This window comes from Podarcis tiliguerta, assembly GCF_965153285.1.
Source record: "Podarcis tiliguerta genome assembly, chromosome: 16".
Taxonomy (NCBI): Eukaryota; Metazoa; Chordata; class Lepidosauria; order Squamata; family Lacertidae; genus Podarcis; species Podarcis tiliguerta.
Window position 1 is genome coordinate 2,486,400 of NC_139549.1, and position 23,232 is coordinate 2,509,631.

General features: G+C 48.0%; 1 protein-coding gene across 1 annotated transcript; it reads left to right on the plus strand.

The window, feature by feature from the left end:
* The first annotated feature begins 527 nt into the window (after positions 1 to 527).
* LOC310667194 (uncharacterized protein) lies at positions 528 to 5,339 on the plus strand. Its single transcript, XM_083418903.1, has 2 exons — positions 528 to 966; positions 1,848 to 5,339. The coding sequence occupies exons 1-2, from the start codon at positions 829 to 831 to the stop codon at positions 4,635 to 4,637; spliced, it is 2,928 nt and encodes a 975-aa protein (XP_083275029.1). The 5' UTR covers positions 528 to 828; the 3' UTR covers positions 4,638 to 5,339.
* The last annotated feature ends 17,893 nt before the right edge of the window (positions 5,340 to 23,232 follow it).

Below are 23,232 nucleotides of genomic sequence, written 5' to 3' on the forward strand. Positions count from 1 at the left end.
AGTCAGCCAGTGCTGAGCACCGCACCATGTCTTGCTGTATCTGTGGCTAAGCGTGCTTCTCCATACTATTCTAGAATCATAGAATATAGAGATGGAAAAGATCTCCAGGGTTCATCCTTGCAATGCAGGAATCACGACTCCAGAATCCCTGATAGATGACCATCCAACCTCTGTTGAGGTCGGTCCGCCGCCTTCCAAGGGAGTTGGTTCAACCTTCAAACAGCTCTTACCCTTGGAAGGTTCTTCCTAATGTTTAGTCAGAACCTCGTTTCTCATAATTTGAATCCATTGGTTCAGGTGTCCTCCCTTCTGGAACAGCATAAAACCAGCTTGCTCCATCTCCCTTGTGACAGCCTTTTAGCTATTTGAAGATGATTATAATTTCGACATTTTACTGCTCAATTAAAGTCAGCTCTAAGACCACGTTCATACATTTAAATTGGCAATCATTATGATTATTGGTTCACACATTTAAAGCACTATGGTGCTGCTTTAAACCATCATGTCGTCCCCAAAAGAATTATGGGAACTGTAGTTTGTTAAGGGTGCTGAGAGTTGTTAGGAGATCACCCCTATTCCCCTCACAGACCTGCCTAGAAAGCCTGGAGGAAAGTGTGGCTAAGCCCTAACTTTGACTTCCCTGAAGACTTCAGCGATCAGGATGTCCTTAAAGCACCCTGGACCCAAATTGTTATGGGCCTTGCAAACCAATACAAGAAACCTGAACCTGGCCTGGTACCATATGGGCAGCCAGCGCAAGCTTTTGAGCAGCGCAGTTGTGAACACCTTGCTCTTTCATTTTAGGATCCCCCTTGAACTTGCCAAGAGATGTCTCAGCTCCTCGGGAACATCCACAGCATCATCGGTGCTTTCAACAAGTACGCAAAGGACGATGGGGAATGTGCGACGCTCAGCAAGGGCGAGCTGAAGAGCCTCATCCAGAAGGAGTTTGCCGAGGTGATCGTGGTGAGTGTCTATGTTGGTCTTCTTGGACAATGGGATGGGATGGGAGGATCGGGGGCAGAGGAAGAGAGACCAAGTGTGGAAGATTTGCATGCTATGGGTGGATTTAAGATATTGGGGAGGTCAAGTGAATGGGCTTCAAGTTAAGGAGGACCAGGGAGTGAAGGAGGCCTTGTAGACCAGGAGATAGGGAACAATGCTGGCCAAGGCTAATGAAGCTTTGGAGAAGGGCCATGGCTCAGTGGCAGAGCCTCTGCTTTGCAAGCAAAAGATCGCAGGTTCAGTCCCCCAATGGCATCTCTAGGTAGGGCTGGGAAGTACGGGCTGCCGGTCAATGTTGTGGACAATGCTGCTGTCAGTCAATGTAGACAATGCTGAGCTAGATGAAGCCAATGGCCTCTGTATGAGGCAGCTTCCTCTGTTCCTATTTAAGTAGAGGGTCGTGGCTCAGCAACAAAGCATCGGCTCCACGTGCAGATAGTCCCCGGTTCAAATCCCTGGCATATCTAGGTAGGGTTTGGAGAGAGCCTTGTCTCTCTGGAGATCTGCTGCCAGTCAACACAGACAATACTGGGCTAAATGAAACAATGGACTGACTCAGTATGTTCCTATTTAAACCAGCCCTTTAGTCAGAACTTTGAGGACTGGGATTCTTAATTGGTTTTTGAGAGGGTGGGACATAACTGTGTGGAGGAGCACCTCCTTTGCACCTTCTGCTTTGCATGCAGAAGGTCCCAGGTTCAGTCCCTGGGCATCTCCAGGTTGGACTAGGAATGTGCATTGTCTGGGCAATAGGGAGATTGATGGTCCAATGGAGCAGCTCAGTATGACGGAGTTATACTGCCTTCCTAAGTGAGTAACAAGCTTGGTGCATTTCCTTTCAGAACCCGCAGGACCCTGAGACAATCGAGACCATGCTGCAGCTGCTTGACAAAGACTGTGATGGCAAGGTGGACTTTGAGGAGTTCACCGTCCTGGTGTTCAAAGTGGCAAAGGCCTGCTATAAGAAGGACCACGAGTGTGGAGTGACAGCAGAAGGGCAGTCCAGGAGGGGAGGGAGCAGCGCAAGGAGACAGGAGACATCAGCGCTGAGCAAAGGCTCAACTCAACAACCTGCTCAAGAACCGGAGAAAGTTTCTGAACCTGAGTCTCAGTGCTCATCTCAAGAAGAGAAACAGGAGTCCCCAAAATCAGAGACACTCTCTGATAGACGGAGTAAAGAACCCCTAAAACAAGAATGGGGTTCCCGGTTTTCACAGAAGCCATCAGGGGCGTGTCCAACTCAGAGGGAGAGAGAGGAAGGTCAAAGAGGAGAGAAGGAGCCATCTTGCCAAGGTTCTCGGAGAGACGTGCAGCATTGCCCCAAGCCCTCGCAGCGGAAACCCCAAATCGTAGCTGAGGAGATAAGCAGACAAAGCTGCCAGGAACCTGACACACCAGATGAATGCCAGACTCAAGGAACTCAACAGAGCACAGTCCAAAAACCATCCCAGCCATGTCAGATGGAGGAACAGGGACACAGGGAGCCACAGGAGCAAGAGCAGGCAGCTCCGCAACCTACTCCCCATCAAAAGGAAGCTCCGAGACAGACCCAAGAGCCACTGAAGAGGGAACAGGATGTGGTGAAGCCCAAGTCGCAAGAATCACAGAAAGCGGTTCGAAGACCAGCCCAAAGGGGGGTTGAGGAACCTCAAGCACCAGAACAGAAATCAACTTCCCAGTCCTGCAGAGATCGTCAGGAGGAACAGCCTTCATTGGGCTGTGGGAAAGAAAGAACGTCAACGTCTGAGCAACATTCAACCCGTTGTCAAGAGCAGGAACCTCAGAGAGGAGAGCGGTCAATGCAGCAACAGGAATGTAAGCCTCAGACGCGGGGGAAAGGTGCCGTTCGTAGACTTGTAGAAGAGTATCAGGAAGCAAAGGATGATTCTTTCCAACAGCCAACAAAGGAAGTTCAAGAACCGGAACAGGCTCAGAGTTGCAAGCCAGATGGTGGGATTCTGACACGTGGAAAGCAATCGACTCACCGACAGGAATGTCAGTCTCAAGGTCATGAGCAGGCCTTGACTGGCCAAGAAGAGCAAGAGTCTCAACCCCCAGAGGAGGCCACAACTGGCTGTCATGAACGTCAACCTTTGACCACAGTACGACATCAACCACATCAAGACGTTCAGGAGCCTCAGCGCTCTGGAAAGAGCCATTACCGCCGCCATGAATGTCAGACTCTGACACCAGAACAAGTTGTTTCTCCTCAAGAGGACACAAAGCCTCAGACATCAGAGAAGGAAGCCTGCGGTGAGCCAACAGAGAGTACCGAGCAGAGCACAACTGGCTGTCATGAAGGTCAACGTTTGACAAGAAGACAACATGAACCTTATCCAGAAGAGAGTAAGCCTCAAAATACAAGGCAGAGTCAATATCGCAGTCATGAATGTTCACCTCTGGCACCAGAGGAGGGCCCTTTCCCTCAGGAGAGGACGACATCTCAGAAACAGGAGAGAGAGGAAGCAGAGGGTTCAGAGAAGGCCACAACTGCCCGTTGTGAATGTCCATCTTTAAGAAGACGTCAGCCCTGTCCAGAGGAAAGTAAGCCTCAAAAGCCAGGGCAGAGTCAACATCGCAGTCATGCATGCCAGCCTTGGACACCAAAGCAGGTCCCCTCTGCTCAACAGATGTCTCAGACACAGGAGAGAGAAGCCAGCTGTGAGCTACCAGAAGCTCCAGAGAAGGCCACATCTAGAGGTCGGCCATCAGAACAATGTCAACCCCATGTAGAAGAGCAGAAGCCCAAAAAACCAGGGCAGAGCCAACGTCGCTGTCAAGAATCTCAGCCTCTGGTGCAAGAACAAGCTCTTTCTCCTAAGGAGGAGACAAAACCTCAGTTGTCAAAGAGAGAAGCAAGCTGTGAGTCAGTGGAGACTCCAGAGAAGGCCACATCTGGTGGTCGGACATGTCAGCCTTCACCATCAGAACGATGCCAATCCCGTTCAGAGGAGCAAAAGCCTCAAAGACCAAGGCAGAGCCAACATCACTGCCAAGCATCTCGGCCTCTGACTCAAGAACAAGCTCTTTCTCCTAAAGAGGAGACGAAACCTCAGGTGTCAAAGAGAGAAGCAAGCTGTGAGTCTGTGGAGACTCCAAGGAAGGCCACATCTGGTGGTCACGCATGCCAGTCTTCAACATCAGAACAAAGCCAGACCTGCCCAGAGGAACAGCAGCCTCAAAAACCAAGGCAGAGCAAAGATCACCATGAACGTCAGTCTTCAGAATCAGAGCGGGTCATTTCCTCTCAGGAGGAAATAAAGCCTTGTGAACAAGAGCAAGAATCAAGCAGTCAGGAGACAGAGGCTCCAGAGAGGGCCACAACTGGCCGTTGGAAATGTCAGTCTTCATCAGCAAGGCATCAGCCTCACCCAGAGGAGGGGAAACCTCAAAACTCTGGGCAGATGCAATATCACCCTCATGAATGCCGACCTCTGACACCAGAGCAGGCCACTTCCCCTCAAGAGGAGACGAAACCTCAGACATTGGAGAGAGAAGGGAGCTGTGAGCCGACACAGAGTCCAGCTTCCCAGGGGCCGATCGATTCTTCGGCCAGGCAGCCCCTCCGACCTTGGCCTCAGCAACAGCGCAGAGCATTGCAGTTCCCTTCTCCATGGTCCCCAAAGCACTAAAGTCTCCCCAACAAAACCAAAACCCTTCTAGATAAAAAAAAAGGCTGACGTACAAAGGATTGTGACCCAGAGAGAGGAGGGTGGGTGGCTCACAGGAGCTGGAAAACACCTGGCTTTTATTTGTTTCCCACTAACTCTGGCAGGTGTGTGTGCAAGCAATTGCCAAAGAGAAGTGGCTGGTTGGCTGTATTTAGCTTGATGAGTCGCTAGTAGGGCAAGGATGGTGTCAGGCTTAATTGGGGGCATCTGGGAATGAGAATCATTGAGCCGCTTTGCTTTTTAGTTGATGTACCATTGCTGCTCCTTTGAAAGAGACATATTGGCCCTCACCCCGGCCAACTAGCAAAATATTCATTTTCACCTACTTCCTGTCTAGTCCTCAGATAAACTCAAGGGATAGGATGAGGGACCTGTGGCCCTCTAGATGCTGTAAGACCCAGCTAGAATATTTGGGATTATTAGGCCATGAATTTTTCATCCCTGTGTTAGTTTAATGCAAGAATCGGCCCCAAATCACTCTATTAAGGCTGATGTCCCACTTATACAATGGCAGGACTGGGAGGAAGCTGCCTGGATCCGAGGGTTCGGGGCTGTCAGGATACAACATGGTACACTTTGGCTTCTTGTCTGCATAGATTAGTCTAAAGGAATGCTTTCTTGCTTCTTTGATAGTCAATAAAAGAAATTGCAACCAGAATTTAATGTCGCGTCCTTTGTCTTTGCAACTGAGATTATTTTTTCCCCTCTTCAAAACAAACATGCGGCCATGTTGGCCTAGGACTGGCTATCATGACATCTCACCTGTACTCCATGAGACCCCTGAGGCTGGAGGCGAGGCCACTGAGGCTCTCCCTGGGCCATGCTCCTTGTCAGCCCTGCTCTGTGCCCTCCTTGAATGCTTTCGATTGACTAGAATGTGACCTTGAACGATCATAATGCCTCTTGATTATCTTCTTGGTGTATATGAACAGATATGAGTGTGTGACCAGGCAGTGGCCTATTGTATAATGTCACATCCATTGCTCCACTTGCTTTTGCATGTTCCCCAGAAGGTTTTAACACAAGGTAATGCAGCCCTGAGGCTGATAAAGGTTTATCACACATGCTTTTAATACTGAAATCCTAGGCAAACTTATCCTGTTCAACTACAGTGGGAATTGCATAAGAAGAGCCCTGCTGAGTCAGGTCAATGGCTCATCTTGTCCAGCATCCTGTTCTCACAGTGACCAACCCAATTCTTATGCGAAACCCACTAAAAGGACCTGAGCACAAGAGCACCGTCTCCCCTCCTGCAGTTTCCAACAACTGGGATTCAGAAGTATTGCTGCCTCCAACCTGTGGGAATGTTCAGGGACGCAGGAGAGGATATATTGTTTGATTATAGCCTTTCCAACTTGTGTTAACAAGTTCACAATTTAGCAGAGTAACATCCCCCTTTTAAAACTCACAGTGGATGCGTTTGCTCAGGCTGGCTAAAACCTCTATAATAACTGTTCTGGTATTTTCCCCTTATTCCCTCATCAAAGCTAAGACATGACACAGTTTTCTATAAAAGTATAAAAAGAGTTTACTCACTCACATTCTGTTTACAATCAGATCCCAGAAGGCAGACTTATCTTAGAAAAGTAACATACACCTGGAAATTATCTCATAAAGAGACAGTCCCTTTGTCCTCTCTTGGCTGGAGGCCAAGGAAGTTCACCTGCTGGCTGGACAAACATTCCTCCCCATGTGTAAACATGTTCACTTTAGGAATGTTGTACTTGACTGCTCTTGTGTTACACATCCCACAGAACCATGGAGGCAGAGCAGAGCCGTCATGGCTAGTAACAATCAATAGCCCCCTCCTCCTCCTCCTCCTCCTCCATGGATCTGCCCAATTCTTTGTCCAAATAAATACATATTGACACATTTCTTCATTCATTCAGCAGTTCTTATATATACTTACCCATCAAATCCTCTGAGCAGGATACGTAAAATATAAAATATACATTAAAAGTGCTAATAATAATAATAATAATATAGACTAATAGAGTTGGGAGGGACCCCAATGATCATCTAGTCCAACTGCCTGCAATGCAGGAATCCTGCCCACAGCCAACCCTGGGTGGACTCAAACCACCAACCTTCTAGCTAACAGCCAGACATGCTGACCCATTGTATTATTATTATTATTATTATTATTATTATTATTATTATTATTCCTATATGATTGGGTTGCCCCAGCCACTCTTAGCGGCTCCCAATAGAATATTAAAAACACAATAAAACATCAAGCATTTAAAACTTCACAAAACGGGGCTACCTTCAGATGTCTTCTGAAAGTCAGATAGTTGTTTATCACCTTGACATCTAATGGGAGGGCGTTCCACAGGGCAGAATGCTTCTTCAACACCAACTTCGTTGGAGTGGTCATGTTGTGTGGAGGCCTCATCATTGTCTTCCAAAGCAACTACTGTATTCCAAACTTAAAAATGGAAAGAATAATGCTGGTGGTCAACAAAAGAGGTTTAAAGACTCTCTCGAGGCAAATATTACAAAATGTAGTATAAACACCAACAATTGGGAAACACTTGCCTGCGGGCAATCCAATTGGAGAACAGCCTTTACCAAAGGTGTTGTGGACTTTGAAGACACTTGAACTCAAGACACAAGGGAGAAATGTGCTAAGAGGAAGGCACGCTTGGCAAACCACACCATGATCAGCTCCCACCCAGAAACCAGTGTCCCCACTGTGGAAGGAGGTGTGGATCCAGAATTGGCCTCCATAGACACTTACGGACTCACTGTTAAAACCGTGTTCATGGAAGACAATCTTACTCGTCTATGAGGAATCACAGAAGAAGAAGAAGAAGAAGAAGAAGAAGAAGAAGAAGAAGAAGAAGAAGAAGAAGAAGAAGAAGAAGAAGGAGAAGAAGAAGAAGAAGAAGAAGAAGAAGAAGAAGAAGAAGAAGACCCCCTAAACATTTTTTAAGAAAAAAAAGGCAGGGCTACATGTAAGCTGCCTGTTTACAAAGGCACCCAGTGAGAACAGAAAGCTAAAAACAAAAAATTAAAAGTGGTATTCCGATTGCTTGTGGTAGTTGCCCTGTGTCAATGGATGCTATTTCTGGACATCAAAAATGATGACAATAGCGGGGTTGACAGATAGCATAAGCCCAGCAACCTGTTGGGAGGTGGAGAAGGTGTAGCCAACTGGGCTAGGCAAGATGGGATGGAAGTGAATCAGATTCGCCCAAGGAGGGCGTTGCCTTCCACTCCCGCAATTAAGAAAAGGAGTAGAAAGGACCAGCTCTGTGGTGTTCTCCAACCTGCTTCTCTGAGCCGTTGCACCTGCAGACCTGTGTGAGTTGAAATCCCTTGTTCAGAGGAGCAGAGACAATGATTTATATATGCAACGACCAGTGCCGGATTTACATATAAGCTAAACAAGATACAGCTTAGGGCCCACCTCTCTTGGGGGCCCCCCCCAAAAAAAAATAAAGGAAAAAAAACCTGGATGTACATTTCCAAAAAGAAGATAATAAAATAAAACCCACATACAGCAACAGTGTTTTGTGTTGTGTATGATGTAAGTCAGGGGTAGGCAAACTAAGGCCCGGGCGCCAGATCCGGCCCAATTGTCTTCTAAATCCAACCCACAGATGGTCCAGGAATCAGCATATTTCTAAATGAGTAGAATGTGTCCTTTTATTTAAAATGCATCTCTGGGTTATTTGTGGGGCATAGGAATTAGTTCATTATTTTTTTTTCAAAATATAGTCTGGCCCCCCACAAGGTCTGAGGGACAGTGGACCGGCCCCCTGCTGAAAAAGTTTGCTGATCCCCTAATTCATGGGCCCCGCCTGCTAGCCTGCTCCCTAAAATATCACTGGTTTGCTCCTTTCTATATATAGGGTGCCTACATTCTGCAGGGACTGATTGCAGGGCTTGAGATACCTATTAGGTCCATCAATTACCATATTGCATATATTCAACACACAAAAACACAACAATTTGTTGTTGACAAAGGACAGCTGGACATATAAAGGGCCCCGTTACCTTCAGTAGCTGAGGGCCTCCTCAAACCTAAATCCGGCCCTGGCGATGACAGCAGCGTGGATACTGCTGGCCCAGAGATGGAAAGAAGATAAACTCCCGACCAGAGAAGAATGGCTGATGGAGATGATGGACTAAGCTGAAATGGCGAAATTGACCAGGAAAACCAGAAACCAGGAAAAAAAGAACTTTAAGAAAGAATGGGGAAAGTTTACAATGTACTTAAGAGAACATTGTAAACAACTAAAAACTTTGGCAGGATTTGAGTAACGTTTGTACGGTGGTACCTCAGGTTAAGAACTTAATTCGTTCTGGAGGTCTGTTCTTAACCTGAAACTGTTCTTAAACTGAGCTTAACTTTAGCTAATGGGGCTTCCTGCTGTCGCCACACTGCCATGGCACAATTTCTGTTCTCATCCTGAAGCAAAGTTCTTAACCTGAGGTACTATTTCTGGGTCAGCAGAGTCTGTAACCTGAAGTGTCTGTAATCTGAAGCATCTGTAACCTGAGGTACCACTTTAATGTTCTAAAAACTAAGGTAAAATTGGATTATATAAGAAAAATAGAGAAAATAAGTGAAGCAGTAGAGTCAAAGGCTTCAGGGAATCCTAAATGATGACGGTGATGTTTATTGTTTGAATTTAAATCTACAATGGAAACTTCAATAAAAAAAGATATACCGTATATATATAAAAAAGGCAATTCCTTGTTTTGTCTTCTGATGGGCAGGTGGGGAAAGCTCAGAGAGGTGGTACGAAGGTGCTTCTAGCTTTTCGGTGTTTGAGAACCAAGGCGTTTGAGAACCAAGGAACCACTGCATTATGAGACATCTGTAGTACTGCCAATGTAATTGTTGTAAACCCCTCTGTTGTTATTTTTTAAAGAATCATGGTGTGTAAAAAACGATGCCTTATGAGGAACGGCTAAGGGAGCTGGGCATGTTTAGCCTGGAGAAGAGGAGATTAAGGGGTGATATGATAGCCATGTTCAAATATATAAAAGGATGTCACATAGAGGAGGGAGAAAGGTTGTTTTCTGCTGCTCCAGAGAAGCGGACACGGAGCAATGGATCCAAACTACAAGAAAGAAGATTCCACCTCAACATTAGGAAGAACTTCTTGACAGTAAGAGCTGTTCGACAGTGGAATTTGCTGCCAAGGAGTGTGGTGGAGTCTCCTTCTTTGGAGATCTTTAAGCAGAGGCTTGACAACCATATGTCAGGAGTGCTCTGATGGTGTTTCCTGCTTGGTAGGGGGTTGGACTCGATGGCCCTTGTGGTCTCTTCCAACTCTATGATTCTATGATTTTTATAAGTATTTGTTGAGAGAGGATTGGTTCCTCCCTCTGTCATAATATCAGAACTCTGAGTCTATTTAGCACTGGGGTTATGGGCTGGTGGTAATCTGTCCCCACCAACAATCTAGACCCAAACTTGGGTCTCCAGCTGTTTTGGGACTACAACTCCCATCATCATCCCTAGCTAGCAGGACCAGTGGTCAGAGATGATGGTAACTGTAGTCCAAAAAAAACACCTGGAGACCCAAGTTTGGAAAACCCTGATCTAGCCGCAGCAATTTGCAACCAGCGTTACTCTTCCAGGAGAGGGAGATCTATAAAATGGTCAAATGCATATGGCGGAAGGATGGAGTGGAATGGGGGAGGGAGGTGGGGAGAGGGGTGGGATTTATAATGCACAATTCCATGGTGCTATGCTGCCATCTTGTGGTGGCTGGAGTTCGTGTCATGAGGGGAGGATCCAGCAGGCTTGACCAGCCAAATGGTGTAGAATTTGAAACGTTGCGTCCAATAAAGTCTTTGTCCAGAACTGACATTTTGTTTGCTCCCCAGGATCTGCTGTTCTTAAAATACCAGGAGCATTGCCATTTCTGGCTGCTGTGTTTGCAATCATGCAATGGAGCAGCAGTATTGCCATTATTATTTATTGACAGCTTGTATACCCCTCCCGGATTAAGACCCTAAGCACTTAAAAGATTTTGGTGCCCCTATATGTATCTAATTCAAAATATAAACATGTGAGCCTCGGTAGACCTAGTGGCAGCTTACCAGTTAACAGATTCTAATTTTGTTGTATCCCCAAGACTAATGTGTAGCATTAATCTCTATTATTACTATTTTATTGTGTGTGTGTGTGTGTGTGTGTTAGTTTTTCATTTATCGTAGGAGCCTTTTTCAACAATTTTTATTAAATTTTCTGTTTTACAATTTAGAATATTCATTTGTTGTTGTTTAGTCGTTTAGTCGTGTCTGACTCTTCGTGACCCCATGGACCAGAGCACACCAGGCACTCCTGTCTTCCACTGCCTCCCTCACGCTGGTCTCTTAGAGAACACTGTCCCACCATCTCGTCCTCTGTCGTCCCCTTCTCCTTGTGCCCTCCATCTTTCCCAGCATCAGGGTCTTTTCCAGGGAGTCTTCTCTTCTCATGAGGTGGCCAAAGTCTTGGAGCCTCAGCTTCAGGATCTGTACTTCCAGTGAGCACTCAGGGCTGATTTCCTTCAGAATGGATCGGTTTGATCTTCTTGCAGTCCATGGGACTCTCCAGAGTCTCCTCCAGCACCAGAATTCAAAAGCATCAATTCTTTGGCCATCAGCCTTCTTTATGGTCCAGCTCTCACTTTCATACATCACTACTGGGAAAACCATGGCTTTAACTATACGGACCTTATTATATTCATAGAATATTCATTTAAACAACCTTAAAATATCAAAAACTTTTCTTCTCTTTCCAAGGTTCATTTTGCACAACATAAATCTCTGCATATTTTATATAAACTAAACCGTTCAATGTAGTCATGAATATTTGCCAGTGTTTGAGAATGAATTTCCCTGAATATAAATTTTTTTGTGCACTCTTTGGACTAATACACATATTTTCCATGCAACGTTACCCTATATATTGCATTTTTCTACTGTGTTTTTGTACCACATCCATTTTCATGCATACTGTATGCATTCTGTACCAGTTTTCCCCCCGTCCCTAGGAAAGAAACACAGGTGAGGTCCTCTGTGATTCCCATTGAATTCTCTGGGACAAGATGCTGTTCCGCCTCACGCTCCTTCAAATGATGGCTTTTTAGCAGAACGCCCTTCCCGTCAAACTATGATGTTGCCATCATGAAAAGTGTATTCAGCAGCCCTGTCTCCAAGATACAATTTATGACTAACAGGCCTATGTAGGCCTCCAGGCAGCCTTTGATGATGGTATCAAGCACTTTAGGCTCCTTGAGGGAAAGTGAAGAGTGAGAATCTGGGCGTGGAGGAATTCCATTCTCTACTTTCCATCATGACTCGCTTGTAGAAGCATAAGAAGAGTCTGGCGGGGTCAGGCTGATGCCCCAACTATTCCAGCATCTTCTTCTCATCGATGCCCTGATGGGGAAGCCCAGAAGAAGGGTCCGAGAGCAACAGGAACTCTCCCCAGTGGAGGATAAACACTGTCTCACCAGAGTGGCGCATGCTCTGGTTATCTCCTGCTTGGACTACTGCAATGCGCTCTACGTAGGGCTACCTTTGAAGAGCCCCTGCCAATCAGGGTCATACTGAGCGGACTGGACCCATAGCCTGACCTGTGTTCAGGGCTGTCTTTACCTAAGGGGTGCAAGGGGTGCAGTGCACCCGGGTGCCGAATTCTGAGGGACACCCACAGCTGAAGCCACCTAAGCTCTTAACCGCGACCCCCAGGTGATTGCGGCCAATGGGTCATTTCCGGTCTCTTTTTGGACTCACAGCTGTCCATGGAGGCACGGGTCAATTCTGTGTCCAGGGCAGCTGTCTGCCAGCTCCATCTGGTACGCAGGATGAGACCCTCCCTGCCTGCAGACTGTTTCGCCAGAGTGGTGCATGCTCTGGTTATCTCCCGCTTGGACTACTGCCATGCGCTCTATGTGGGGCTACCTTTGAAGGTGACTCAGAAACTACAACTAATCCAGAATGCAGTAGAATGCCCGGACACTGAGGTCCAGCTCTGAGGGACTTCTGGTGGTTCCCTCCCTGTGAGAAGTGAGGTTATAGGGAATCAGGCGACAGAGGGCCTTCTCGGTAGTGGCGCCTGCCCTGTGGAATGCCCTCCCAAGAAGATAAGTAACTATATAACCTTTAAAAGACATCTGAGGGCAGCCCTGTATTTGGAAGTTTTTTAAGGTGTAATGTTTGATTATGTTCTTGTATATGTTGGAAGCCACCCAGTCAGATGGGCAGGGTACAAATGATATTGTTGTTGTTGTTTGTCCTGGGAGGAACAGATCAGTTTATCCCCAGCCCTTGTCACTTTTGCAAGTGTTTATTCATAAATCCATCTGGCTCGTTTGATCTTTAAGCACCTTTCTTCCTTGCAGTGTTTGCTGTATGCAGTTACCCTCCAAATGTTCTAGTTACAGGTAGATAGCCGTGTTGGTCTGCCGTAGTCAAAACAAAATAAAAAAATTCCTTCCAGTAGCACCTTGGAGACCAACTAAATGTTGTTGAACTCTAGTTCTCGCCAGCCCTAGAGTGGACATTGGTTAGGGATGGGAGCTTATTATTATTATTATCATTATCAGCCTCATCCTCCATCAATTTGTCTAATCCTCTTTAAAAGCCATCCACATTTGGTGATTATTATTGCCATGGGGGTGCTGGTTGGAATGTGGCCCTCCCAACCCTTATACCTGGCCCTCAGAATTCTCCCCAGGCCACACTCCTCACTGGCCCTGCTTCTGCAGCTGGGGGGGTTTCGCCTGGCTAGAAGGTCTCCTCTTACTTGTCTGGATGGAGAATAGAGGAAGGGAAGTGTGGGCAGGGACAATTTACTGCACAAAGGCAAAATTTGCATATGTAGCTCCGCCCACTTTTGCCCCACTTTTGCTCCCGCCCAGCACTGAACACGCCATTCCCAGAAGGGACTGTATCCCTCAGGCTGAAAAGGGTTTCCCACCCCAATCTTGGGAGACCTGAAACTGCACACCTCCTCCTCCTGAGGAAACCGTAAGAAATTCCACCTTTTCATATATTGCAATTGAGCGAATAGAAAGTACCACTCATTGTTTGAAAGGAAGTTTGTCTTTATTGCTTTGCAGTAACACACCAGAACCCAAATTCCCTTAAGCATCGAAGAATGGTCCGCAGAGCCCCACAGATTACAGCATATTCCCCCTACACACACAAACACACTGATAAAGCAACAAAGATATTAGTCAACTGATCTATGGATTCTTTATCACACTTATCACACTTAGGGAAGCTTCTAATGTTTAATAGGTTATTGTATTTTAAAATTCTGCTGGAAGCTGCCCAGAGTGGCTGAGGAAACCCAGCCAGATGGGTGGGGTAGAAATAAATTATTATTATTATTATTATTATTATTATTATTATTATTATTATCCGCCTTTCCTCCAAGAAGCTCAAGGTAGCATACCGCCATCTCCCCCATCTGATCCTCACAACATCTCTGTGAGGTAGACTTGGCTGAGAGACAGGGACTGGCCCATGGTGGCCCAGTGAGCTTCCTGAATGAGTTGGGTATTGGAACCTTGGTCTCTCAGGTCCAACACTCTAACCACTACACCACATCTCTTGCCTTTAGAGGCAGAGAGAGAAGCAGGGAACATGCTGCGCCTGAAATATCTAAGACTAGTAAGCCGACCCAGGAAGGGGACCAAGGATTGCCCACCCAATCAGGAAGAAGGCTAAGCAGGAGGCCAATGAGAGGCCGCAGAAAAGTGATTTGAAGTCAGAGAAGCCAATGAGGATTAGCATACTTTTTTTTTTTTAGAAGTCTGTTGAACTGAACTCATTTAATTTTTTCTACCCATTACAGGCCCTGTTTTCCTCAAAAATTTACTTTATGATGTTCCATGCAGGGAGGAAGGAAGAATGTCTCATTTAATTAAAAAGGACAGGATTGCCCTTCATGATGTACATGAGGGGTGGCAAGTATGTGGCCATTCAGATATTCCTGGACTGCTGTTCCCATCATCCTTGGCCACTGACCAGGCCGGCTGGGATTTGGAGCCCAATACCACCTGGAGGGCACCAGAGTTCCTTCTCCTAATCCAAGAAAAGACCTTCCCCTTGTCCCATGAGATGTTGAGAAACCCCAACTCTGATCAACCCTGACATTAGGTGGCTGGGGCAGGTGGGAGTTGGTGCCTGACAACATCTGGAGGGCCCCTGTGATATACAAGGATGTTCTGGATTAAAGATTGCTCGAGAACTGTTCAACATTAAACCATGCCATCAGCTGTATACGCACCATATATTCAAAGCACATTTCTCCTGGCCACAAAGAATTCTGGGATCTGTAGTTTACCCCATCACAAGGTTACAATTCCCAGCATCCTCAACAAACAGGGTTCTTTGGAGAGGAACGTGCTTTGAAGGTATGGTGTGTACGCAGCCATCGTCGAGCCAGAATGACACCCTTAGTTACAAGAAAATGCACAAGATTGGGTGTGACGTGGCTTGGAGACACGTCGATTGCCCGCTCTAGATTCACGACTGCGTTCTTCTGGGTCATGTAAATCTTGCCTCCTGTTCTCCCTCTCTCTGGATTCAGAGTCGCAGCGGTGGGGTCTACGCTGTTGAGATGCTTCATGCTCTAGCCCAGAAGGCACGACCCTTCTCCTCTGACTTTCCCTGAGGTCATCTTCACGTGCCTGGACTCTCCTTTGGTAGGCGTCTGCAGCACCAAAGCTCCGTGATGGGCCTCTCCTCTGCTGTTCACTGATTCCCAGGTCCATCCCTCTTCTCCTGGACTCAACATCTCCAACATCATCAGCACAGGACTGGGTCATCCTTTGCTGTTCACTATCCCTTCGGTCAGTGTCATGGGACCAGTTCCTCCTATGGTCACCTTGCCTTGTCTCACCATCACGTCTCAGGGTCTGGCTTCTCTCACGGTCCCTTTGTTCAGTGTCACGGCACCGGGCTCGCCTCTGCTGCTCTCTTGGGTCAACCTCCCGAGTCTGGCATCTCCTCCCGTCAACACCTATTGAGTCAGTGTCACCTGATCTCTGGGGTCTGCTCCCTTCTTGCTCTCTGGCTCCTGGTGTGCAATACCTTTGCCCCCTCTCCTCATAATCCTCAGGTTCACGTCGCTGACGTGGTCTCCTCTCGCTTTCCCGGGGCTCAGACTCGTATTCCTGTCGCCTGCCCCGATCGCACTCTCTTCGGCCACCCACTGATGGGTAGTACCTGTCTTCTTCTCTGGGTCTGGAAAGGGACTGTCTTGCCTGGGGCCTCTCCCTCTCATCATCACTGAAGTCAGCCTGCTCAGACCTTCTCCTCTCACCGTCCCAGGGCTCAGAATTACATGACTGTGGCCTGTTTCTTCTGCTTTCTAGGGTCTCAGAGTCATAACACTGCTGCCTTCCTCGTCTACCCTCTTGTCGAGCAGATTCTTGGGCTTCAGGCATCCTCCTCTCAACATCTCTGTCCAAAGGCTCAGAGTCATAACACTGCTGCCTTCCTCGTCTACCCTCTTGTCGAGCAGCTTCTTGGGCTTCAGGCATCCTCCTCTCAACATCTCTGCCCAGAGGCTCAGGGTCATAATACTGCTGCCGCCTCTGACCATCACCTCTTGGTTCTCGTTCGCGTCTTTGAGACCTGCAGGATTCATAGTCACGAGGTTCAAGGTCACCAGACAGGGGTCTCCTCCTCCTCAGATTCTCCTCCTCTTGGGCCTCATCCTGATGGCACTGCTCCCGTCTCCAGCCATCCTCTTCTGGCATTTCTGCACGTCTTTGGGACCTTCTCCGGTCACCCTCTCTGGGCTCATACTCACAAGACTGGGGCCTTCGCCTCTCACCATCTGCAGGTTCACATTCAGATGGATGGAGCCCAGTCCTCTGCCGCTCTCTGCATTCTAGAACACGAGACCATCGCTGGTCCTCCACCTCTGCTCTTGTGGTTGGCTCACAGGGATAAGGTCTGGTCCGCTCATCTTGATCCACAGGCTGGCGCCTCCTTCGTTCAGATTCTCTTTCATCATGTTCACGGAGCTCAGCCCCTCTGGACTGAGGTCTGTACTGACCCTGGCTTCTCCGCTCATCCGCTCTGCAGTCAGACATGGATCTCTCAGTGTGTTCTGCATCACACCTCTGAGACCTTCTCTGCTCGCGTTCTGGATCACAGGACAAAGATCTCCTCTCTCCATCTCTGCGAAATGAGTGGCACTCATCATCACAATCTACTGGTTTACGATCAGATCTTTGGTCCCAGCACTCATCGGCTACACGCTGGTCACGTCTGCGGGACCTTCGCTCATCTTCACATACGTAATCCTCTCTCCCTCCATCTTCCAGTTCTTGGGGTTCACAAGATGGGCGAGATCTTCCATAATCAGATCTGATTCCCTGTGCTGCACACCGGCGGGTGTGGCTTTCTTCACCCACCTGCCGTCCAGACACACGTGGCCTTCTCAGGTCCTCTTCCTCTTCCATTTGACACTCAGTCACTTTTGGTTGACGTCGCCTCTCATCTTCTCCTCTTTGAGTGGGCTCCTGGGAATGTCGCTGTCTGTCACCTCCACCCCGTGGAAGACAATCTCTTTGATCATAATCTCTCTCCCATGACTGACGCTGATGGTCCTCTTCCCTTGATGGTTCTCTTCGTCTTAGCTGACGACGGCCAGCTTCATCCCTTCGTGACTCACACTCATGAGTCTGCTGGCAGGTCTCCTCTTCTCCCTGCTCATCAGACCCACGTGGCCGGTCCTCGCAGTCATCTTCCCATTCCTGATTCTGACGGGATGGACGGTGCCTCCCACAATCATCCCTCAAGTCCTGATCACGAGCTTGGGATGGACGGTGCCTCCCACAATCATCCCTCAAGTCCTGATCATGAGCTTGGCGGCTCCTCTGATCTGATCGGGCAACAGGCTCCTGTGGAAAGTGATCTCTTCTCCCCTCACGTCTAGTGGCACCTTCCTGTTGACGAAGTCGTGGGCGGTCAGAGTCTCGTCGCTCACAGACATAGCCCCCTTCCCTTTCAGCCTCCCTTAGCTGGCGGTGGTCTCGTCCTTCCCCTCGAAGTTCATCTTCATGTAGGGCTCTGCGGGCTTCTCCCCGCTGAACGCGGCGTTCTCTGGGCTGCAGGTGGCTGTCGCAGGCCTTGGCAACTCTGAAGATGAGGAACAGGTACTCATTGAAGTCCACCAAGCAGTCCTTATTGACGTCCAGAAGCTGGAAGGTCAGCTCGAGTGTCTCAGGATCATGAGGGTTCTGAAGAATGAGGAAAGCACAAAGAGTGAACCTTCAGCTTCAGTCAGAGCCAGTCCCCACCCACCTCTTTATGACTTATAATCCTTCCAAGGAGTTGTCCGGTCTGTTAGGGCCCTCCTATATTTTTCTCAGCACACAATTAATTGCCTCTGCCTGTCATTGGCTCTGGTACCACCTCCAGTTGGTCTCCCTGCCTTCCACCCTACTAGTCTCCATGGGTACCACCCCCAGAGTGTCCACCCCCAGACCCCCTCATCCTTCGCTGCTTGTTCCCCATCGCAGCTTCCGCTCACCTCTATGACCCCGGCAAATTCCTCCTGGAGAAGCGTCTTCATCTCCCTCCTGGTCAGGGCAGAGCAGTTTCCACGTTGCTTGGCGTGCTTGTAAAAGACACCCATGATGGTGCACATTTTGTCCAGGAGATGAGCCATCTTTCAGAAGGTTCTGCTGGGACCTGTTGGGGTAACAGCTGCGGTTAGCACAGGGCCAACATCTCCATGGACTGTAATGTTTCCAAGCTGCTTCCTCAACTGAAAACATCTTCTTTTTTTAATGAGAAATGTGATTTGGAAGGTGTTTCCTTTATCCTTCATGCAGGATGCAATGCTAAAAGCACATTAGGAGAGACGTTTATCCCTCTCCTTGATGCAGTGTGGAATCCCTCTTCTAAGATCATAGAAGAGCCCCATGTTCATTTTATTCATTTTAGACATTAATATACCATGTATGTAAAAGAGTGCATCTTAAAAAGCAGAGATATCACCTTGCCAACAAAGGTCCGTTTAGTTAAAGCTCTGGTTTTCCCAGGAGTGATGTATGGAAGTGAGAGCTGGACCATAAAGAAGGCTGATGGCCAAAGAATGGATGCTTTTGAATTATGGTGCTGGAGGAGACTCTTGAGAGTCGCATGGACTGCAAGAAGATCAAACCTCTCCATTCTGAAGGAAATCAGCCCTGAGTGCTCACTGGAAGGACAGATCCTGAAGCTGAGGCTCCAAGACTTTGGCCACCTCATGAGAAGAGAAGACTCCCTGGAAAAGACCCTGATGTTGGGGAAGATGGAGGGCACAAGGAGAAGGGGACGACAGAGGACGAGATGGTGGGACAGTGCTCTCAAAGCTACGAACATGAGTTTGACCAAACTGTGGGAGGCAGTGGAAGACAGGAGTGCCTGGTGTGCTCTGGTCCATGGGTCATGAAGAGTCGGACACGACTAAACGACTAAACAACAACATATACCACGTAATATTCCTAAGTGGTGTCTACTTTCCCCCCTTGCCTCTTCCAGCTCCCACCCCCAGTGCCGCTTCCCCGGCCCGCCACGAGGTCTGAGGGACAGGGGACAGGCCCACGGCTAAAAACATTGCTGACCCCTGGGCTAGATCTATCAATTTTCTGTCCACATTCATGGTCAAATCATTCGAACCGCTCAAATATCTCACTTCAGGGTGAGCTAGGTTGTCTTTTCCTCAAAGTTCCAACTTGCACACCATTGTCCTGAAACTGAAGCACCTTATGTTTTCCGTGTTCCTAAACACTGAGCTTCAGAGCATACAGAACAGCTCCTTCTCAGTGTTCCTCCTGCGTGTCGTCTCCAGAGTGACCCTCTGAGCCCATCCTCCGTGGCCGACTCAACCTGCTTTCCCTCTGATTCGTTCCAATCAGCACAAAGGGTGAGAAGGCTGCTTCTCAGTGGCTAAAAAGCTCCCCTTTTGTGCTGGTTGTTTGGGGGCGTCTAGGATGCTGGCACCCTCCCGCAGAAACAATAATGGCTCTTTGATCCCGCTGTGACTCAGGACCACTTCTCCTCCACAGCAGAGAATGCTCCTTCTAACACCATTGAGGCATTCCTTCTTTGAGGCAGTTCCCCTCCATCCCTAATCTCTCACGATCTTACAAATTTAGAAACTTCAGCCAATGCCTCTTCATCTGAATTGTTGCCTCTCTCAAAATGAAAACAACCATTAAGCCTTTCATAGCAGAAAAGGCACACATTATGGTGATTTTCCATCTCTAGCATAATAATCAAAACAATTAAATGAAAAATCAGGGCTCCTTCTAAACGTCTCCACCATCCACCAATTCCCCCCACCTGATTGCAAGAAAGCATGGAAATTTCAACTTACCAGAGTCGGAAAATGCAACAGCTCACTGGACTCGAAGTAGCGGGTTGGAGAAATGTGTGGATCTGGTCCCTTTTTTATACAGCGGCTGGTTATCCCGAAGGAAGGCGGCAACCTCCTTGAATGATGCACGCATCCAGACTAGCCTGTTGTACTTTCAGCACCTACAAGTGGACATTTCAACTCCTTTCTCTCTTACACACCTCCAATCCGTCACTATACCTGTCACTTGATGAACTCAGAGGGTTGTTGTATTCAACCTTGGACCTGCTCAGAGTAGACCCATTTGGGAGGAGGACCCAGTTTCTGCATTTCTGCAGTAATTTGCCATTAAAAAAAAAAAGTCCTGAAAATTCATCAACTTTTTAGGATGGATTTCTGTGAATAAACAAGTTTTTGTGTGCAATTTTAACTCTTGCACACACTTTTGCAAGCAATTTTCCAGAACAGAATGGCTCCTTTTTTTTTCATTTTGCTTGCACTGAAAGATGCATTTTTCATGCGCTGTAAGATGTGCATTTTTGTACGTTTGGTTGGAGAAGGGCCTCACAGAATTCGGAGAAGCGCACATTTCAAAGGATAGATCTGTTTCGATTTGCATATTAGGCCCCAACTGCAATATAAATTTAAAGCACTATGATGCCACTTTAAACCCTCCTGGCTTTCCCCAAAGAATCCTGGGAGCTGTAGTTCGTTAAAAGTGTTGAGAGTTGTTAGGAGAACTCTTAATTCTTTGCCTCCAGGACTACAATTCCCAGACTGGTTTGACAATCAGTCCCGCGTCACAAGGAACTCTGGGATTTGTAGCTCTGGGGGGGGGGGGAATAAAGGGGTCTCCTAAAAACTCTCAGTGCCCTTAACAAACTACAACTCCCAACATTATTTGTGGGAAGCCCTGGCTGCTATAGAGTTATCACAGTGCTTTAAATATATACTGTGCAGTAAGTAAAGTTTAAAGGTACCGTATTTTTCGCTCTATAAGACGCATTTTTTCCCTCCTAAAAAGTAAGGGGAAATGTGGGTGTGGGTGTGTTGTGGAGCAAATGCAGGCTGCGTAGCTATCCCAGAAGCCAGAACAACAAGAGGGATCATTGCTTTCGCTGCTCAGCGTTCCCTCTTGTTGTTCTGGCTTCTGGGATTCATAATATTTTTTTTCTTGTTTTCCTCCTCCATAAAATAGGTGCGTCTAGAGCAAAAAATATGGCAGTTATGGCTGGCGCACATGAAAATACCAGAATTGGGGCTGATATAGAAAAATAGGGATGGCTGGCTCCTCTGTTTTTCTATATCAGGGCCAATACTTTGCAGTAGGCTAGCTTGTCATAAAATAGTCTGCAGGCTGACAAATTCCCACAAATGGTTGTTCCATGCTTTGCATGGAAAAGCTCCAGTGTTCATCGTCAGGTAGGCTTGGGTGAGAATCCTGTCTGAACCCCAGAAAGCGTAAGGCAGTTTCCTCTGTTCCTATTCAAAGCAGCCCTTCCTTCCTTCCTGAACCATGAGGACTGGTATCTCACTTGAAGGAGGACTGCCCTGGCTCAGTGGCAGAACACCTGCTTTTCCGTGCAAAAGTCCCCAGGTTCAATCCTAAACCGAGGGCCGTCTTAAGCATGTCCGGCGCCATGGTGCCCTCATCCATCTGGCGCCCCACTTCCTGTTTCCCACAGTTGTCGACCTTTTCCCAAGCCTCTGTGGGGATCGCTCATCTCCTGCGGAGGCTGGGGAGGCAAGCTGCATGCACGCCAGCCATATGGTTGATGAGGCGCAGCTGGCGGGCATGCAGGAGGCAAAGGGGAGGCCACCGGCAAAGCTCCCCTACATGCTGGGGCACCCCTGAGAGGATGGTGCCCTGGCGCAACGCACCAGTAAACCCAATGGGAAAGATGGCTCTGCCTAAACCAGACTCTGAAATCATCATTTGAGGGCCTTTTCCTTGTGCTTCCTCCAGGGGAGGTCCGGAGGATGACAACACAAGAGCGGGGGTCTTTGAGAGCCAGTGTGGTGTGGTGGTTATGAGCGGTAGACTTGTAATCTGGTGAACCGGGTTTGCTTCCCCGCTCCTCCACCTGCAGCTGCTGGGTGACCTTGGGCTAGTCACACTTCTCTGAAGTCTCTCAGCCTCACTCACCTCACAGAGTGTTTGTTGTGGGGGAGGAAGGGAAAGGAGATTGTGAGCTGCTTTGAGACCCCTTAAAATGGCACCCCTGACCATTAGGTCCAGTCGTGGCCGACTCTGGGGTTGCGGCGCTCATCTCACTTTATTGGCCGAGGAAGCCGGCGTACAGCTTCTGGGTCATATGGCCAGCAGGACTAAGCCGCTTCTGGAGAACCAGAGCAGCGCACGGAAATGGCGTTTACCTTCCCGCCGGAGCAGTACCTATTTATCTACTTGCACTTTGACGTGCTTTCGAACTGCTAGGTTGGCAGGAGCAGGGACCAAGCAATGGGAGCTCACCCCGTTGCGGGGATTCAAACAGCCGACCTTCTGATCGGCAGGTCCTAGGCTCTGTGGTTTAACCCACAGCACCACCCATGTCCCTTAGGGTAGTGATAAAGCAGGATATCAAACCAAAACTCCTCCTCCTCCTCTTCTTCTTCTTCTTCTTCTTCTTCTTCTTCTTCTTCTTCTTCTTCTTCTTCTTCTCCTCCTCCTCCTCCTCCTCCTCCTCCTCCCAATCAAATTTCTCCACCTGAAGGTAGTTCCAAGGATGCAGAGGGAGTCTCAGAACTGGTGAAGCAGTGCTGCTTGTTTGCAGGATCCTGCCTGCCTTCCGTCCTTCATCCCATTGGGAGGAACCAACAAGGTGCAATTTTTGGCTATCATCATAGAACAGCCCTGAGAAATGCAACTCACCTGTCTCGAAACACCTTGTCTCTGCATTCCTTCCCTTTGAATGTTCTCTGCTCCCTCCAGCTTTGCCGAGAGGTGCTGGGGGTCTCTTGCTGCCCAGCCCTTGTTCACCATGTTTGGTGATTTCCAGACACTATTATTATTATTATTATTGGTCACCAGGAGGAGGGGAAACCGTATCGATTCCACTTTCACAAGGTGGGTCATGTCATTAGGTTGACACAGTTGTCACGGAGCGAGGAACACTATTTCTACAAAGCAAAGAACACCATTTCTGCATTCTATTTCGCTACGTAGAAACAGATTGCAATCTTATCCTTTAACTCTGGGAGGGGGGACCTGCCCCCAGCCCTTGGCCAGGTGTG